Source organism: Agelaius phoeniceus, chromosome 3 (genome assembly GCF_051311805.1).
Source record: "Agelaius phoeniceus isolate bAgePho1 chromosome 3, bAgePho1.hap1, whole genome shotgun sequence".
In the NCBI taxonomy this organism is placed as follows: Eukaryota; Metazoa; Chordata; class Aves; order Passeriformes; family Icteridae; genus Agelaius; species Agelaius phoeniceus.
The window spans coordinates 93685264-93704216 of NC_135267.1; the positions used below are offsets into that span (position 1 = coordinate 93685264).

The 18953-nt window shown below is 40.8% G+C and overlaps 1 protein-coding gene across 2 annotated transcripts in view; it reads right to left on the reverse strand.

Moving 5' to 3' along the window:
* The window catches only part of KCNH1 (potassium voltage-gated channel subfamily H member 1), a 179740-nt gene that overhangs the window by 150124 nt on the left and 10663 nt on the right, over positions 1–18953 (reverse strand). For both annotated transcript variants that reach the window (XM_054629252.2, XM_077175874.1), the window contains exons 2-5: positions 18326–18449; positions 17973–18079; positions 8044–8172; positions 391–509 (exon numbers count right to left, since the gene is read on the reverse strand). In XM_054629252.2, the coding sequence (XP_054485227.1) occupies positions 391–509; positions 8044–8172; positions 17973–18079; positions 18326–18449 (479 nt within the window). The remainder of the gene's footprint in view (positions 1–390; positions 510–8043; positions 8173–17972; positions 18080–18325; positions 18450–18953) is intronic.

Sequence of the window (18953 nt, forward strand, 5' to 3'; positions counted from 1 at the left end):
AGACATGAATTAATATAGATAATAACCCTGCCATGGATTCTCCAGGATTCCCTTGTGTACTAAACTGAGTTTTTCTCACCTCAGTTTTACATAATTAGATAGTCCAAGATCCTACTCTTATTAAGATCCTCAGAAGAATGGAAACTAAGTGAGAAAGTATTATTTTAATAACACCTTTCTAAGACTTTGCTAAGATATGGAACTGCAGTTAGGTTACATGAAGTCTTTGGGACACCTGCTTTCATTCTGCTGTCATAGGACACATTTCACAGCACACAAACCAGATTCCCAGGGCAGGGAGGACTGACAGTGCTTGGCTCACACAGAGATGACATACCCACAAAGGCTAAAAACATTTCATAACAGCCTCCTGGGGAAAGCAAAAATTACCTCAGCAAGTCTTGAGTGCTTGTGAACGTTCTCTCCTTTCTGCACGCTGGGAGCAAGCTGCTGCAGCACCCCTCGGCTGCTCGTGAGGGCACGCGTCAAGCGGGCAAACTTGCCCCAACCTTGAGAAAACATGCAAGATTAGACACACATTACCAAAAAAAGCTGCAAGTGTACCTCGTAAAACCTCTTATATGACTAAAGGGAGAAAAAGTTGTTAAAACAGAGCAATCTGCTTTAATATTGACCAGAAGGGTGTATAATTTAACCAAGTAGCAGATAAAAACAAGTCAGAGAATAGGTTGTCAGCGTGGTACAGTAATAAAACCCATGACTGCTGTGACTTTGTATTCAATGACTCTACAAAAGTACTGCCACGTGAACTGCATATTTTGCAAGGATAAATGTCCACTATACAATAATCTCATATTAAATCTAATGATCCGATTTGGATCTCACAGCACTGCAGAAGACACTTCAGACTAATCAAGATGTAAGGCTAGAGTCATGCACAATGAAAATTACAGTTGTCTGTAATAGAAGTGAATCTAGCCTCAGATGCATCAAGCATAGATCTGGAATAAGCAGAGAAATATACATAAGATAATAAAAAGCAGAGCAGAAAAGCAAAACAAAACCATTAATTTTACTCTCTCTAAACAAAAGGGGGAATATACTAATAGATTTTCTCAAACACAAATTAAACATTTAGCAGCTTCTGGCAGAGAAGTCATATGCTGAATTTTAATTCAGAATATTTTTTACAGTGATTTCAAATATCCCTGAAAATAGAAGACCTTCAGTGACAGTCACAACAGCTAGCTACAACTATAATTTTTATGAGCAGTACTTTGCCATAACTTGTAGGCAGAGTGTACATCTGGATATTTTTGGTATACTGAAAGGAAGAAACAGTGCATTTAGTCCCAATCTTGAAAAAATGCTAGCACCACCTGGGAGCTCTTGAGCTCCTACCCCTCATCACCAACTCCAACTAAGGATGCTCAGCACTTTGAAGATTCAGTTTATAATGAGAACCTGGCTCTGGAACACGTTGCCTACACAACTTTCTCGTAGATCCCTATTGGGTACTGGAAGGTGCTATGAGGCATCCTTGGAGTCTTCTCCTCTCCAGGCTGAGCACACACAACTCTCCCAGTCTGTCTGCACAGCAGAGGTCTTCCACCCTCTGAGCATCTTTGTGATCCTCCTCTAAACCCCACAGGTCCTTCTTACACTGGGGACTCGGGGCTGAGTGCAGTACTCCACGTGGGGTCACATAGGATTGGAGTAAGGCAGAAGTATAATTTTCCTTGACTGCTGGCCACGCTGCCTTTGATACCCCCCTGGATACAGCTGGCTTCATAAGCTTCAAGGGCACCTGGCCGAGTCGCGGCCAGCCGCTCCCCGGCCCAGGTGCAGGGCTTGGCAGGTGCCGGGCCCGCTCCCAGGGGGCAGCGGCCATCGCCCCTCAGCGGCGCGGCGGGAGCGCGGCGGGCCGGGCGCCGGAGCGGGACGGGGCTGGAGCTGGCCGTGGTGCTGGAGCCGAACGAGCCGGGCTCGCTCGCACAGGTCAGCCCCGAGGGAAACGAACAGAGCACGGGGCTCCAGCCTCGCCCGGGAACTCCAAACCGGCCTCCCCTACCACGGGCAAAATGTTTCTAATGCCAGATAACAGACAGCTCCTTTTACTAACTCGAACCGGACTGATGGGGAGGGAATTCTCCTGGTAGAGGCGAAATTTGGTTCAAAACCTGAGGACAAACTTTCAGCGTGCATTTTCTTCCAGACATTGTTCTAAGATTTGGGCTATTTGGAGATACGCAGAGGGAAGATCAAAAGGAAGCACCTCACTTGAGCTTTGCTGCACAAAAGCACTGCCAGACAACTCTGTGCTATGATTTGTGGCTGTGAATGCTGAGCACCTTCGGGTGTCCCCCCTTCTTCCCAGGAGCCATCTCCTTTTGAAAGGAACAGCTTAACCCATTCCTCTCTCCTCAGCATCCCCTGCAAGCACGTCCTCTGCCCTCCATGCTGAACATCTCACTTGTGGGTGCCTAAATGGCCCACAAAATAACTGTTCCCACAAACATTAGATCTCCCCCTCCAAGCTCTGATCTGAAAGCAATATAGCTGTTCTAGGCAAGAGATTGTGTCTCTTTCCAGCTTGGCTTTTCAAAACAGTGTGGACACAAATTGGCAGTGCATACCCTAATTCTCTCCATACACAGGGTACCACACTTGGGAGCCCCACTAGGAGACGCTCCCACCACTGTGCCATGGTATGCCTAAAACCAAGCACTGAATCCATGTGCAACGTGTAAGAATTTCATCTTTAGAACACAACACCCTCCTCCTTTTGGGGCTCTGGGTTTTGTGAAAGAAAAAGATAAAAATGTGGCAACTCCAACATACAGTTAGACCTGCAGATTGTGGCATAGGAAAAAGAAAATAAAAGTTAAACAGAATGCCAGTACTAAACCTTTTGAATCATAACATCTCCAGTAATGCCTGAAAAGACAACCTGTTGAATTTATTGCATTTTTTCATCCAGAACCGGAAGAACAGACACAGCCAACAGCAGGTCAGTTATCTATCCAACAAAGACAGGTCCAGTAATGGACTTAAGCCATAGGACTGAACACAAACACTAAATTTTAAGGGTCATGGAGCTTTCCAAGATGAGGAACTAAGCTTCAAAAAGGTGTAAAAATATATTGGTGTCAGTCCTGCTAAAACAAGAGAGACCAGGTTATATGGATTAGGAGTTCTCTTTCAACAGAAGCAGATGGTATAGCCCTACATCCATTGTTTTCCTCTAGAAACAGAGAAAATATAAATTAAATTTAAAATCTAGTGATCCTAGGTGGTTCTAATACAGGCATATAAAATCCTCAAACAAGATAGAAGAGAAGACAGCTTGAAATTCAGGAACCAAACATAAAGATGGATACCATCCCATGGCAGTGCTTGCCTGTGCCCCTGCTGTTGATTTTAACCCATTTTTATCATTGTTTGGTCTCTTTTTTCAGTTCTTCAGAAAATATCATGCATAGACAAAGCAATGAGATGGCATTAAAACATTTCCAGCTTCAAAGGGATGGAAAGCCTTCAAGATTAACAGCACTGATTGCAGCACTCCTGCATTCCACACTGTTCTTTCAGTTTTCCACCATTTCTTCGCAAAAAGGTGAACAGAAATTGCTTCTGATAACACCCAAGACAAGATGATTACAAAAGCTGTCCCCTGAGATTTGTTTCATGTGGAAATATGGCATTGAAATACACTTTTGTGCTGTGGCATCAAAACTTTTCTTCTTTAAAGCATGGATTTCATTTAACAATGGCCTTAAGTTGAATTTTCCGTAATTTTAAGTAAGTTGATACTCAAGCACAAAGCACTTGTTATTTATTTGAAGGTAGCTATTTGTTTCCTACCACTCTGCTCAATTCATTCCTGATAACTCAAGAATTCAAACATTGGGAACTGTGGCAGTCATAGAACCCTTGTTACCAGTTGCTGATCCATGACTTACACAATTCCTAGAGTCAGAACAAGAAGCAATTGTCTGCCAGAGAACAAGCTTGTTTGTGAACAGCCCTGTTGTTCACACAACTGTGTAAATGCGAATAAATCAAGACTCCAGCAGTTCTTGCCTCCACTCAAGCCACCTTTGTATTCCCACACATGGAAGATCCTTGCTTACATCCATTCGTCTCTTTGAAACCTCATGACTAAAACAGTATCATTTTTCCATCTGGACTGGGAATGCATACTGAAGTTTTTAATATACTCACTACTTCCCCTTCATTTGTTTCCTCTTTTTAAGAAAACATTTCATCCAGATGAAAGCAGAGTATATCTTAATCAAAATATTTCAAACACTGGCTCTGTTCATATAAATACATCTTTAAAAACAGAACAAAAAATCCCCCAAAAAATCCTCCAGAAACAAAAAGGGAAAAAAAAAAGAGGAAATGTGAATTTTCCCCTGAATTAAGATGAAGGAGACAAAATGTTTTTTGTGTCTGTGCCCCTGCTTGTTATGCAAAGGACAGCTTAGCTGCAACATGAACTAAAGCATCTTCTGCAGAGGAGATGGCAACTGATGATTGCTACAAAGCACAGAACGCTACATCATCTTGGAGGATAACAACCATTCACTACTTGATTCAGTGATGCTGAATTTGACCACCTCTATGTATAAAAATGAAGTATCAAAAGCATAAATTAGGTTCCAAAGCTTAGTTTTCAAGCTCTTATGCGACAGCATAGATGCTTCTGGATATGTTCACCTTGTATTCATACATTCAAAACCTGTTCAGGCAAACTTCTTACAAGCCACTCAGAGTGCAAGCACAGTTTCTATTTGTCTGCATAAATAATTGTTTTGCATAAAGTGATGCATTCCACTTTATACACTACTCTCAAGCATCTCATACTTGGTGTGCTAGATCTCAAACCAGGAGAGACATATACAGACAAAATGCATTAAATCCAGATACAGTATAAACTTTAAAATTCAGCTAAGAAGGTGACCTAGCACTCGACAAGCCAAACTTAGCTATGCTATTGCTTGATTTTGCCTTCTTCCATTCAAGTAAACCTCTTTTACGCTTCCCTGATTTTTTTTTTTTTGAGGGGCAAGCAAAGGGAAAAAAGTAGAAAGAGGTTGTTTAAAAAAATTATCAACATCACTGACACTATTTTTAAGCGGTTTTATTTAGAATACACTATTTTTAAAGCTGCTGCATTTAAAAGCAAGCTTACTTACCTTCCATGGAAATCATAAAATAAACATTTCTAAATTATCTGAATCAATTAAAGAAAGGCCACAATGAGAAGTCTACTTTTTATGTGACTTACTTGTTTCATCTATTCCAATGTCTGACATTATTAATCAATACAAAAACAAGTAAGCATGAAAAATGGTAATGGGACCTTCTATTCCTCTGAGTCACCTTCAGGGGAAAGATGCCTATTCATCTTTGTATAGTCAAACACCTGCCATTACAGCTCTACACTTTTCACTCAAGGAGCTGCATCATTTGCAGCTGAACAATCAGGCTTGAAATTGCCAGCAGGTGATAGAAAACCAAGATACACCACAGCTAAGCAGGCTTAGCCTGACAGATCAGTTGCTCCTTATGCAGTACAAGAACATGATCGATTTAATGGTTTTCTTTACACAGACATGCAGGCATTGATTCTGAAAATCTTAAATGCTTTAAACTAAAATGTCCCGCAACTGTGCAAAGAGCACATTTTATTAACATATCTGCATCTACAGGCAACCTGTTACATACTAAGTACTCATAAGCATAGGAAACTGATTACACATACAGTAAAGTATTTGCTAAGCTAACTGAAGGTGAAAGAAGGAAAAGAATTGATTTAGCAATCAGTTTTCAGTTCACAGTTTTAGTTTTTCAGATTAAGAGTTCATTTGGGTTGAGAATATGAGAAACATTCCTAAGAAAATTGCCCTCTTTCAAAAGCGTGTTACAGAGTTCCTGTGTAACGCTGCACACAGCACAAAGAATATGCCCTCTTCAAAGCTCATGTGTGTTAATGGTTCTCAGAACAAGCTAGTACAATTTTACCTTTTTTAGATCTTCCAAAAGCATTTTTCCACTCTGTGAATCCCAGAGCCTACTACAGATGATTATCTAACGTCTCATATCTGCCTTTTCTTCCCCCTCTCACAGCATGCAATTGCACAACGAGATCTTGCATTAAAGACATGGACACACATGTAAAATTCTGTTTGATAAATCAGCTCCTCCAAGAAGTTGCTCATCTAGCCATCCAGTGATTAATACAATATCACATAACAAAATTCCTACAGCAAGTATATTATGGAAGAAAAAGGGATAAATTAAGGATGAAAACAGAAAGTGCAGTTCCATTTATATCAAGATTGATTTGTGTATAAAGTGACAGAGAACTCTTTACCAGCATGAAACTTCTGAAACTTTATTAATTTTAGGAAATCCAGAAATAATATTTGGAAGACTCATTTAGTGCACAAGTCCTTCTGTACATAAAGACATAGCAGTCAGGGAAAGAGTGAAGAGCTGTCAATCAGTGGCCTCTAAATAATACATTCAGTTCTTCTGTCTGCAACCTCTGTTAGTCATTTTGCCAGTTTTCGCGGGCCTGAGGGAGAAATTCTGCTCATCATCAACTCCTCTGCAAGTCCATGCACTTATGTGTAGGTTTAGTGCCTATACTGCTGCAGATGTGCAACCACTGAGAATTAGCATGCTCACTGCAAGAACAGCATAATTTCAAGATACAAAGGAGACTTAAAAAGAAAAAAAAAATGATCATTCCCTTTCTTCAACAAACTTGTATTGAAAAAAAGAAAGTGTTAAAGTGTTTCTTTGTGTTGAAAGTGAAGGACAAACTGCCTATCTCTACCACATTAGGGAACCCCTGTGAAAGCCAAAGGACACAGCGAGCATTCCTGACTGAGTCCTGCTTATCAACTGACTAAATGAAGCAAGGGCCTTCACTACCAGCTAATAAATGAGAGCCAGCTTTACTGCATCATGCTTATTTATCTGTGCTGTCACTCCTCATCAGTATACAGTGAGCACCATTAGGCAGGAAAAAAATAGACCCAAACTTTCTGACAAGCTAAGATTTTTAGTTTTATTAAAACAATAAGGAACCAAACAAATAGTATTAACAGGAGAAAAAAATTATCCACATAGCCTAGAAGAGGGTATGTTTGTCAAGGTTGTACTTCCTTTTTCATGGTAACAGGTGTTTCCACTTTGAGAAACTATGTTTTTAAAGAATAACATTTTGAGAACAAATGTAAATCAGTTCATCTTCACAGTAAGTTTCCTGTTTAATTTAATACTACAAATATTATTAAATACTACAAAAATGCAAACAACAGGAGAACTTACATCCTTTTTCACCCCAGAGGATGCAAGTCTCTGTAATCCTCCATAGGGTACAAAAGGTCTGTTTCTGACGGGATCTGAACCTGAGTGAAAGTTTATGCTGCTGTCACAGCTGAGTTTGCTGCCAGGTTTCCAGGCTGTAGCTCAGCAAAGGGTTAAGAGCAGAACACTGCAGTGCTACTTCACTCTCCAGGACAGCTTAAACCTGATTCCACTTAAGATAACTGGAATCTCTTCACATAGGCTAAGGGAAACTAGAACAGGACTTTAACATAAGAAATCCCATAATAATGACAAGCAACATCGAGTCAGGCAGAATTTAATTATTCTGAACTTTGCTAGACTCAGCCAGGGTTGATTCCTCAGTTTTTTTTCATGCCGTTTCACACACAATTTGTACAGGGTTGTTGAGCAACATTGTGAATCCTTGAGGGCTATGCTGGAGAGTGGGTTAATAGTGTATTTTAAAGGAAGAACAGTACCTACTTACTATGTAAACTGGTCTTTCTGAAGCACTTGGGGCTTTCATTAGCAATGACCCTTTCCAGGGCAGGCCAGAACAATTTTACTAAAGAAATCAGCAACCATTTCTTGCACAAATGCCATCCCCAGTGGCACAGCTACAAGCTATTTTAACATTTCATTCTTTGCCTTGGGTATTTAAAGGACTTCAGCTCTTTCAAGACCAGGGCAAACAAGCAAAAGCAGCATAAATATATAATTGTGAAAAAGACCAACCTTTACATGAATCATCCTCAATGGGCTGCTTGAAAGCTGTTATGTCATTGAAAGTGCAAAGAAATAAAACCACTTTATCCTGCTCATTTCGAATTGGAGCAATTTTCACAAAGAACCAGACAGGTGTTCCTGGAAACAAACACATCAAAGAGTTGGTCAATGGCAGGCAGAACAGTAAATGTGCCAGTTCAGATGTTTACATCTCAAATCAGCCATCTGCAAAAGTTACTTTAATGTTGGCTTTTTTTACAAACGCCTATTTGGAAAAATAACAAAGCAGCTGACAAGTCTGGTATTTAAGTTCTCTGCTCTGTCTCTTCTTAGCTTTTTAATCTTCCAGGAGTCACCCTATTTCTGAACTTCACCTGGAAAGTTAACACTTGAACTTAAGAACTGCTTTGTGATCTCCCTAAAGAAGAGTCCCACATATTTCCAAAGGGTGCACACAACAGCGTCTTGCTGGTTCTTGAATGATTTGAAAATGGGCCAGCTGTGCCTAGGACATGAGCATAACACAGAGTCTCAACTCAGGAATATGACCAGTTTGGTCAACTTTATAATTCCCTGCCAACAGGGAATGCCCTAAAAAAGACCATGCCCTAACTACTATAGTAGCCTATGTCTATCTTAAGAGCTGGGCTCCAGGAGCTCTGGCCCAGCCTGCAAAGCCCCCCATGCAAGGGAAACCCTTCACAAGCTGCTTTCAAGCTTGCCTTGGCCTGAGCCTGCTCCAAATCACTCCACTGTGAAGCAAGACTCCCCTGAATTCAGGAGAGAACAAGCCATTAGGACCAGATCACATGATGCTGTGGATGGGATCAAGTTGTACTGCATGGAACTGCACCTTTCTAATTACTGCAGCAGATGAACTGCTAATTAAACTGCTTGAGAGATTAAAGTCTACACATCACAGAAAAAGATGGTCTCACAATATGACCCTTCAGATGCTGCTGCTGCCATTTCTCCTTGACCTCTACCCACACAGATCACCTTGAGGAGAGAATCTGTCAGTCAGCCCTGCCTTTTCATATTTCTGGCAGTTCTCCTGACACTGCTGAGAAGACCCAATGAAGTTCCATGTAACAAGGCAGTGTCTACCACTCTTTTCACAGGACTCACCACTCAGTCCTGTGACTCACACTGCTTTTAATTATATTTGAGTATAAACTGATTGGAGAGCTCAGAACAAAGCACTTGGTCCTGTATGCAAGAACATGACCTCCCTGAAGGCACCATTTTTAAGTCTGCAGTCTTAACTTAGAGATAAAAAGATGACTTCTCCAACTCTGAGGTACATCACAGTAGGGATACTCCAGACCTCAGCCTTCAGGGAGTCTGTACATGGGTTTTCAGACTGTCCCTACACCCTCAGAGATGATGAAAACTCACCATTGCCTTTGCGAGCGCAAGAAGTAAGAGAGAAGATTCAGGGTTTCTTGCTGTGAGCAACATTTTTTCTTATACGTCCCTTTAGAGATTTGTTTGGAGAGAAAGGCCTACATACCAGGGGCCAAAATAAGATCAGCAGGAGCATGACCCTCTGGGAAAGCCAGAATAAAGAGCACCACACAATCTTTTTCACTCATGTGGCAAAGTCTGTTTTAGAAATAGTGATCTTAAAGACTATTCCTTTTCTTTCTCACTCACAGGACCCATTTCTATGCTAGTGATAAGATTCTCTTTCACCTGAATTGCTCAGTATTTTAACATGAGCATGACATGGTATATTTAATGCAATAATTTTTAGTAACAAGTGCAACTTGTGTTTCCCAGCTGTCAAAGGGTCACAAGAAAACGTCAGGTATCTTACAAGCAAGGAAGCAAAGGAAGCAAAAAAGGAAGCAAAGGCAGCTTTTTTCCCACCTATGTTAATATAAAAGAGATTGTTGTTACCAGGGCCTCACCTGGCTGTTTCCCAGCCTCAGTGCTGAGCAATCTTTTCTGGCTACAGAAAGGTAGGGCATCTCCAAAACCCATGGACAACTTCCATAAACCAAGTTCAATTCCTAGGGCTCCCACTGTGCCTGCATAACACACAAGCAGTTTCAAACTCTGGCTGAGATTCCATACCATATGTACAGCCACTTCTATAAACAGCAGGGCCTATGATGCATGGAGGCCTCTGTTCAAAAAGCAGAGAAATCCAGATGGAATCACTGGTGGCCATTTCTGAAATATGCCTGCATGGCAGAAAGTATTCAAGGGTCAATATATATATTATTTTAAAGAGTTAACATTCCTGAACAACCCCTTCCAAAAAGTATGAACAAACAAACATGCTAAGTGTGAAAGAAGATTAAGCAAAGTAACTGTGCCAGTAAAATCATCACTAACTTGCTAATGAGCTTAGAAGACACTGCCACAAAGCAGCCAACAGCAATTTTCTAGACAGTAACACCCTTTACACTACCCTTTCTCAAGAGCTCTTAAAATTGCCAATCTCAATTTCTTCTTGCCTACTTGTTTTTCCCAACTTCACATGTGAACTATTCTGAGGCTGATCAAATCCGTATCCTGCTTTTACAGAGACTCCTTGGTGACTAACTGCTTTTCATTTTACCCACTTCAACACCCTTCACTAACACTGCAACTTTTTAATCAGCCAGGATCTCCATCAACAGCCTTGCTTTTTAATCTTTATCTACATGCACTTTTTTTGATTAGGGATTTTTTTTCCCCTCCCCAAACTACTTCGTAGTTTTACTACTTCAAGCTGCAGCTATTCTGTATGGGCTGCTCACAATATTAACCTTCATAGCACTGAGGCTGAATTACACACTCAGTTTCTTCTCTGCCTCTCATAGCCATAAAAACATACTGCTGTGCTTTTGAAGATGCTGTACTCAACACGAAATGATGCAATTCACCCTCCTATTCTGGCTATTTGTCAGATGAATGATGTCACCTTCCCTTTATGGTTATGCTATAATATGTTGTTGCAGGAATTTCCTAACATGTTCCGAATGCAACAAGAGGACTTTTCCCAATAACCTGTCGAAGGCTGCTGCAGGGCAAGGAGCTTTTATCAGCAGGGTTTTTACTTTCTGGCTCCCTTGACTCCCACTCATGTGTTGCATTATTTATAGGAAAAAGGAAGACAAAACACTTTTTACCTAGAACCAAGTGTATAACTTAGTGATACGCCCCACAGGCTAAAAGAAAGAGCCAGATGTTCTTGACAGCCAAAAGTAGGTGTGTTTGTATTTGGGTATCCTTGTATGTGGCTATCCTTCCAAAGAGCCACCATCAGAGCAAAATCCAAAATCAGGGGGGCATGCAGGGCCTGCAGAAATCATCTTCCAGTTTAGGTTCTACACAGTAACACTACAAAGGCAGAAATAAGTCGATGGAAAATTCTGTATCTGCCTCCACAACATTGTATTTTCCCTGCAGTGCATTCCCTAACATGTTGTCAGTGTCTCTGGTGAACAGGAGACAAGTGGATATAAAAATACAGTCATGAGGTGAGAGCTCACAGTGCTGGGTTACATGGGCTTTCCACAGTGCTCCCAACCAGCAGCTCATTCACAGCAGAACTGGGATCTGAAACGTGGGAACACACCAAATGGCTCAGCCAAGAAGTGGCCATGCTCAGCTTTTGTGCTGCATGCTGGTTTAATTATCAGAAGAATTTTACTTCTTAAACAGTTTATTTAACTATTAAACAGGAAAGCCTAAAGTATAAACTACTTATAAATAGGTCGGAAACCAGAATTTCAACGTCCTACAAGCAGCCCTCATGCTCTTGGTGTCAAAGCCAACATCCCTGCTCAGCCAGACAACCATGACTAGCAAGAGGACAAAAAGACCATTTTAATGAAAAATGTGATTTTCAGATTCAGCCTGTGGTTATTCAGGCAGTGAAACTGCAGCATGTTCCAGAGTTCTCACAGCAAAACAAGTGCAACTTCCCAGTCTGCACTGATGCACAGCCACACAGAAAGTGTTTACCAGTGTTTCCAACAATATATCTACTTCCATTTACATTTTGTCTTTAGTCCTGGCAACCTCTCTCCCTGGTAAAGTTCAGTGATAATACCAGTGCACAAACAAAAAAGTAAACACTCATGAACTACATTGGCTTCTGTTGGATTTGGAATCAGCAGTGAGAGAATCCAGCCTTTGTCTGGTGGCATAGCACCGATCATGCTAGAAAAGGGAATGCCCCTCCAAAGCTGCAGGACAAGCAGTGGGGACAACTGAGAAGAAATGAAAATCTACAATGAATGCCCAATAGCAGCCATAGGAGCAGCCTGGCTCGTGGTACCAAAGGTATACATAGCCAATCCAGAATTAACAGGTGCAGCTCTTGATAGGCTTTTATGGCCTAAGCACAGTTCTTATGGTGTTGCCTTAAAGCAAAGACAATTTCAAGGGCTGTTATTCAAGTCCCAAGTCTTCTCCAGACTAACACACTCTAAATGTCTGCTTTCCTTTCAATTTCCCATCTGAAAGACAAATACTACTGTCTCTTCCCTATCCCTTTTTCCAGTCCTGTGGCTTTCAACAATGATATGCTCAGCTTCTTGCTGGGCAGGAACACCAGCATTTCACATGCTATTTGACTTTGGTTGAAGTCTTTCAGAAATTCTTACATGATCAAAGTGAGAGAGATCTTAAAGGTCTATTCCAGCCTCTCCATGAATACCATTGAGCTCTCCTCAGTTTTCCCTCCTGCCAAACAAAAATAGGCTATATGAAAATAAAAACTACTGTTTAAATGTGCTCTTTGCCCATACCTTGAGCCATTTAACCAAAGAGGCCAACTGTTTTTCAAAACTAGTTTAAATAAAACTGGAATACACAATTTTTCTTTCAACTAATTAAACCAAAATTAATTTTAAAATACAATGAAAAAATGTTTTGACAATTTAGCTGACATCTACACTGCCATTAATGAATGGGTCAAGTTTCCTCTAAGCAGCACAATCTCTGCATTACGTGATAATGTCTCAGTCAAACAGTCCTCAGACACCTATTGTCCTGAAGGGAAACAGTCTGGCAGTATGGAAATAGAAATGTGCCCTTTCTCCACCAATTCCTACATGCAGCAATGCAGACAGCAGGAATTAAGTTATATTAACAGCATGGCTGACCATTACAGCCACCCCTTTTAGGGTTTCACTTCTTCCCAGGTACTCAGTATGAGATTGTTTCTCTCTATCCCACACTGACTGAACAGTTTGTCCAATGTCAAACTAGCAACCAGCTGATGAGGTGTGATCAGAGAGTTTGGCAAGCCATTGTACCCACAAAGATTTTAACCAGGTGTTCAGAGAAGCCCGTGACATTTGACCATGCAAGACAAAGAACACAAGTCTTCCTATAGACTCTAGCTTTGAGCAGAGAGTGTGTACCAAATGAGAACAGACCAACTCAGCCTGCAGCTCACCACTCTTTTAAAGAGTAAACCTCTAAAAAACACTCCCAGCACTTTTAAAGCTGTTATCTTCGTGTCTTCTCTATCTGGTGCTTGGATGCTGTGGCACCTAATGCTTTTAAAGGTCAGATCTTTACATGCTAAGATAAGGAAAATCAATTTTAGTCCCCAAAGGTGGAATTGCTGTTCACAAGGGTTATCCTATGATACTGAAACAGCACAGCAGAAAACAAGGTTCAGCAGAGTCTTGTACTGCAGTAGTACTGGCACAGTTCACCTGATTCTGAGCTCTCTGAAGAACAGAACATGAGTATAAGGAAGACACAGTAAAGTTTTGGAATCTTCTTTCCATCTACTGCAGGAAAAATACTTAAGGATTACTACTGGGAATTCTGTACGTATTTGTGGAGATGACAGCAAGCCTTGCTTGCCAACACATTTGAAGACAATGACAAATGGGAATTACCAGTTTTATGAGTCCAAAATATTTAATTTGACCTTGCTGAAGGTAACTGAACTCACACAGATGGATTTCACAGGAGATGCAGGTGTGCATACTGCTTGACAAATAATGGAGCTACACTTCAGTGAGAGGTTGAGGAGGATACCTGTCATTTGACTCCAACACCCTCATTCTCTCCTGCTTCTGTTCCTACGCAACGATATGGGTTAGCAAAGGTTTCCATCTGGAGACACTGCAGGCACAGCACACACAAGTATAAATGGGTTTAGATGGTTTGAACAGTTATGAGAAACTCTTTTCTCATAACTGGGGTGGTGGGCAATCACAGGTCTACCGCCCTGAAGTGAATTTTGCTTCCTATAAATTAGGATGGGGTGTTTGCTTTTGAACCTCTATAGAAAGCACTGGTCCCAAAGATAAATGCAAGTAGAATCTACCAAATCACTATTTTAGGCTGATTTGTCATTCTCTGACATCTGGAGACTTTCTAACACACTGAGGGAAGAAGGGAGAAGGAAGGAAGGGAGAAGATTGTGTGCACATTAAAATGAAAATTAAAAAAATCAAACAATCAAATAAAAAACCACACACACAAATATTCATGCTATTAAATTTGTTAAATGTTCAAGCACCCAGAAAATAGGGAAGTGAAGCCCAGCACAAATTGAAAGGGCATGCTAGCCTTTGGGACTCTCACCATAATATATCTACTCAGCAAAGAGCTACTGCTTTGCAGCATGCAAAATAGTTACCTACAGCCAAGCCAGCATTCTGGCAAGCATCCTGCTGGTCCTACCAGTAGAGAACTTCTGAGACACGAAAAAAAAAAAAGGTGTCTTGACACTCTCTCTGCAGCACAGCTGCAGACCATAAGCAATGGGAATGGCTCTGCTCAGACAGGGGACACTTGAAGACTCTTTCTAACTCTTGATGCACTTCACCTTTGATGAGTTCACCCCACTTCAAATATTCTTCCACTAAAGTGGGTCAAGTACTGCATAGAAAAGGGGGTTAGATTTCAATTGGACACCACATGTTCGGGGCAGATAGAAGCAAGTGAATTTTGTATTCTTACAAAAATATACTTCATCAGTAATGAAAGCAAATGCATATAGAACAAGCCTGCTTTTTCATTGCTTGTATGCCAGACCTACATTGTAGACTAAATACAAGACAAAGAAAATCCAAGTATAATTTATTCAGCCATTTTTAACTCATGAGGCTGACCATAAAGTGTAAAAACAACAAATGGCTGTCAAAGTCTCATAAGAAGTTAAATGTTTAAAACACATCAATTCAGGTAAGGTAAGATATGACTAAGGCTAGATATAAAGTATTTTCTAATACATAAGCTGTACCCTTCCTTGCAATAAGTTCATTTATCTCCGCTGACTTCAGATTTAGTAATGTTTTCATTTTTCCATATAAAAATAAACAATACTTCCAGCATCACTGGGCGCTCACATCTAATTAAACAATGGAACTGAAGCTCTCGTGTGAAATTACTGTCAGTCTGTCTGTTGTCATTTTGCAGTCCTGATTAAAGAAAGCTTTCACTTTGTCTCCTTCCAGGTATGACAATGAATCCCCACTGAATGCAACTGGATGGCATCAAAGCAGCAATGACAAAAATCTGGTGGCTATGCACCTGTTTGCTCTAATTGCTTCCAATTATCCTGAAGAAGCTCTGTATTTCTGGGAAGCAATTCTTCCAGAGAATAACAATGATTTTTACATATCTGCTAAGTTATCAAGGGCCTAGCCCAAGGAATCATCAAATCTCTATCACATCTTAATTTCAAGTTCTGAAAACAGGGAGTGCAGTCACTTTTGGATGTGGGGAGGAGTGAACAAACAAGGGAAGGCAGGGTAGAGGCAGCATCCATAAATGCCAACATGCTGAAGGCAGGAAATTGTATGTTGTTTCTAGAGTTAATACTGTGAACTGCAATGAAGTTTGTGGATATACTGTACCTATCAACAGCTGCATGGGATGTTCTTATCACGCAACCAAGTAAATACTAACACTGGGTCACCACCATGGAGAGTGCCATGTTAAAAAAAAAATAGCCTATCACTTCCAGTAACATCATCAAATGTCTCAATCTGCTTTGACATGTAAGACCAGGGAATAATTGTTTCTCAGAGAAAGAAAAAAATAGCTGTTCCCAAAAGCACAAGATTGACTTGCACTACAGACATCATTATTAACTCAAGACTCCTATTTTGTTTTCTTTTGTTCCTCCAAAAGGTTAGAGACTGTACTGGTAAAACAGCCAGAATTACATTAAATGTGCAGGCTGTGGAAAATGTACCAATTACCCAACAACTCAAAACTGGGAAAAAAAAAATGCTATTTGTCATGTCTGTTAGTTTATAAAGAGGCAGTAGACAGGTAAAGAACAAGAAAAATCTATTTTCCTGGTTAATTTGAAAAAGAATAATAGAATGAGGAAAGAACAGAGAGACCAAACAGAAGAAACAAAGAACAGGAAAAAAGATGTCTAACAAAATTCGGGGTCCTTTCCCAAGCTTTCAAACTGAGAGCAAGTTAGAACCAATCAGGTTCATTATCTGAACCATTGCCACAGTTGCAGGCAGATGTAAGGCGACCACAAAGGAAAGGCCACTAAGCAGTCTGGGTGCTAAAGTGACTGGTAAATACGACAGTGTTTTTCTGTGATGTGCCTTATATTGAGAAAAAGTTCCAGGATGTCCCCTTTCTGAAATTTTTCAGTTAAAACTCTCTTGTGTTATTAGTCAGTCTCTGTAACAGTAGTTAATGTATCTCTAAAGCTGCAAATCTAACAAACATTAGGTGCTCTGCAGTTTGTTAAACTTGAAAGCAAGCTCTGTGCTTCCCTTTTTCCCATGGCTGTGACCCTCTGTGTGCAGAGCAGAGCCGTGGCAGCTCCGTCCTTCACGTCACACAGCACAGTTACTGCACAGCTGGGCTTCATTCCAGGCCACCTCTCCTGCACAGGAGCAGTGCACAGCAGGGCAGGAAACACTCCTCACTCCACGGGTACCTTGCTCTAAATCTGCATAAAAGACAGAGAGGCCCCAGGCTCCACTGTAGGCCATATGCTGCAGCGTGACACAAGAGTGGCTGCATCGTCTCTCGGTGCCAAATCGCTGATAACTAAGAGAGAATTCCTGACTCTCCCAGATCCCAGGACTGCAGCTTATTTACTTGGGTTTGGATGCATAGATGTGAGCTGCATATGGTCCTCATGGCCACAAACTGAGCTAGGAACAGAAATCAGCTTTTAGAAAATAGGTAAATAGTGGAGGCAGGTAGCCCTAGGAGGAAAGCAGCACAAAGCAGGGCCATACAGACTGCATACAGGCAGTACCAGCTTCATGGTTAGAAGGCAAAATTGTTAAGAGCAAAATAAGTTACAGAATGCAATTTTTTCAGCTTAACATCTGGCTGGGCTGAAGACCTCAGTGTATTCACACTTCAGGTGACACAGATTAAGTAGATTATCTTCATTAATGAAGATGAAAATAACTGCATGACACAGTCCACACTAGGTGAGACACCAAGTTTGGGGCAAGTTCATCTGCTGATAGGTGCAGTTACAGACAGACTGAAGTTCCTAGGAAAAAAATAATGTGCCAATTAAGGATTTTTTGTCCAAAACAAAAGACATTTCATCTGAAAACATTAGAAGTAGTTCAGATTCTAAAACAAAAGATGGGTTCTTTTTATTCCAAAATTACTATTGACTGGCTTTACTATATCAATTTGTCAAAAACTGAGAAAGTATGTTCTCTGTAGTGGAAACTTGCCTAAACCTAGCTTGTGTACTACCATTGTTGATGGAACCTTCAGTGTTGTCTTAAAGCATCACACACAGATTACTCTAAATGTCAGAACAAATTAGAAAGCTTCCTCTGCCTCCCTGAGTGACTTTCATCTCTAATGTTCTCATTTCTCCCTTTCAGATCAAGTGGCAGAACTGGGGCTTATTTAGCCCCAGATAAAGCACTGTCCTCCAGGGTGACAGAATTGCAGTTTACAGTACAATTAGGAACACCTTTACACACCTACATTAATGAACAAACCAATTGACTACTTACTGTTCTTCTTGTACATCAAGATTTCAAAGGAGTTCATCTCATAGTTCTCAAATGTTTGCCGGACCTTGTCGATTGTATCTTTGTCTGTCAGCTCTCCATACATAAAACTGCAAATAAAGGGAGAAATTCCAGTCAGATACCAGACAAAGACACAAAGCCATTTGTTTACTGTGTAAAAAGGACCCATTTAGAAATGGCTCTTCTTTGATTTTGTTTCACCTGGAAAGCACATTTGACAGATGTAGCCCCAGGAGACAAAATACAAAACTGGAATAAACAGATTACTTTTCTCCTCAAGTAACAGGCACAACACTACAAGTTATTTAACAGAAAATAAATCTGTTCTCAAATACCTGCAGGTGCTGCTTTTTTGCATAACTTCTGCTCTGTGATATCCTGATAACTTGCAAAATCCATCGTTGCTGTAGACAATGGGCCAATCCACGATCTGGGCATTACCCAGGACAAAATTAGTATCTGTTTGAAAAAACACATCAGTTAGACATTAGTCAAAGCTATGGTTGCATTAGAGGAAATACTCATTTCAGAACCCAATCCCAATCGCTTCAGCCCCTGCACAATTTTCCCAGCTATCATTCCCACTGCAGTGAACAGGATTATTCCTGATTTTAATTTTAAGTAAATTTTTATTTTTAAAGAAGTGGTAATTACTCAGACAGAGCATAAATAAAACACATGATGGTTAAGCAGGTAAAATTCATCTCTTGACTGAGGACAGATCCACCAAACTGTTTCCCTCTGTGCCACATGCAGTGATCCACATGACACTGAGTTTGAAGGTGAAGCCTCTGACAGGTGGCCAAACCAACCCATGAGTGATACTTCTCCTCCCTGAATGCAGGCACAGGGGCTCCTCTCAACACTGCCCTCACTGCTGGCCACACAAGCCCAAACACTCGTGTACAGCACAGCACTCCAAACTAAGGGCTAGCAATTACACCAGCAGAAGGAACTCCTTGT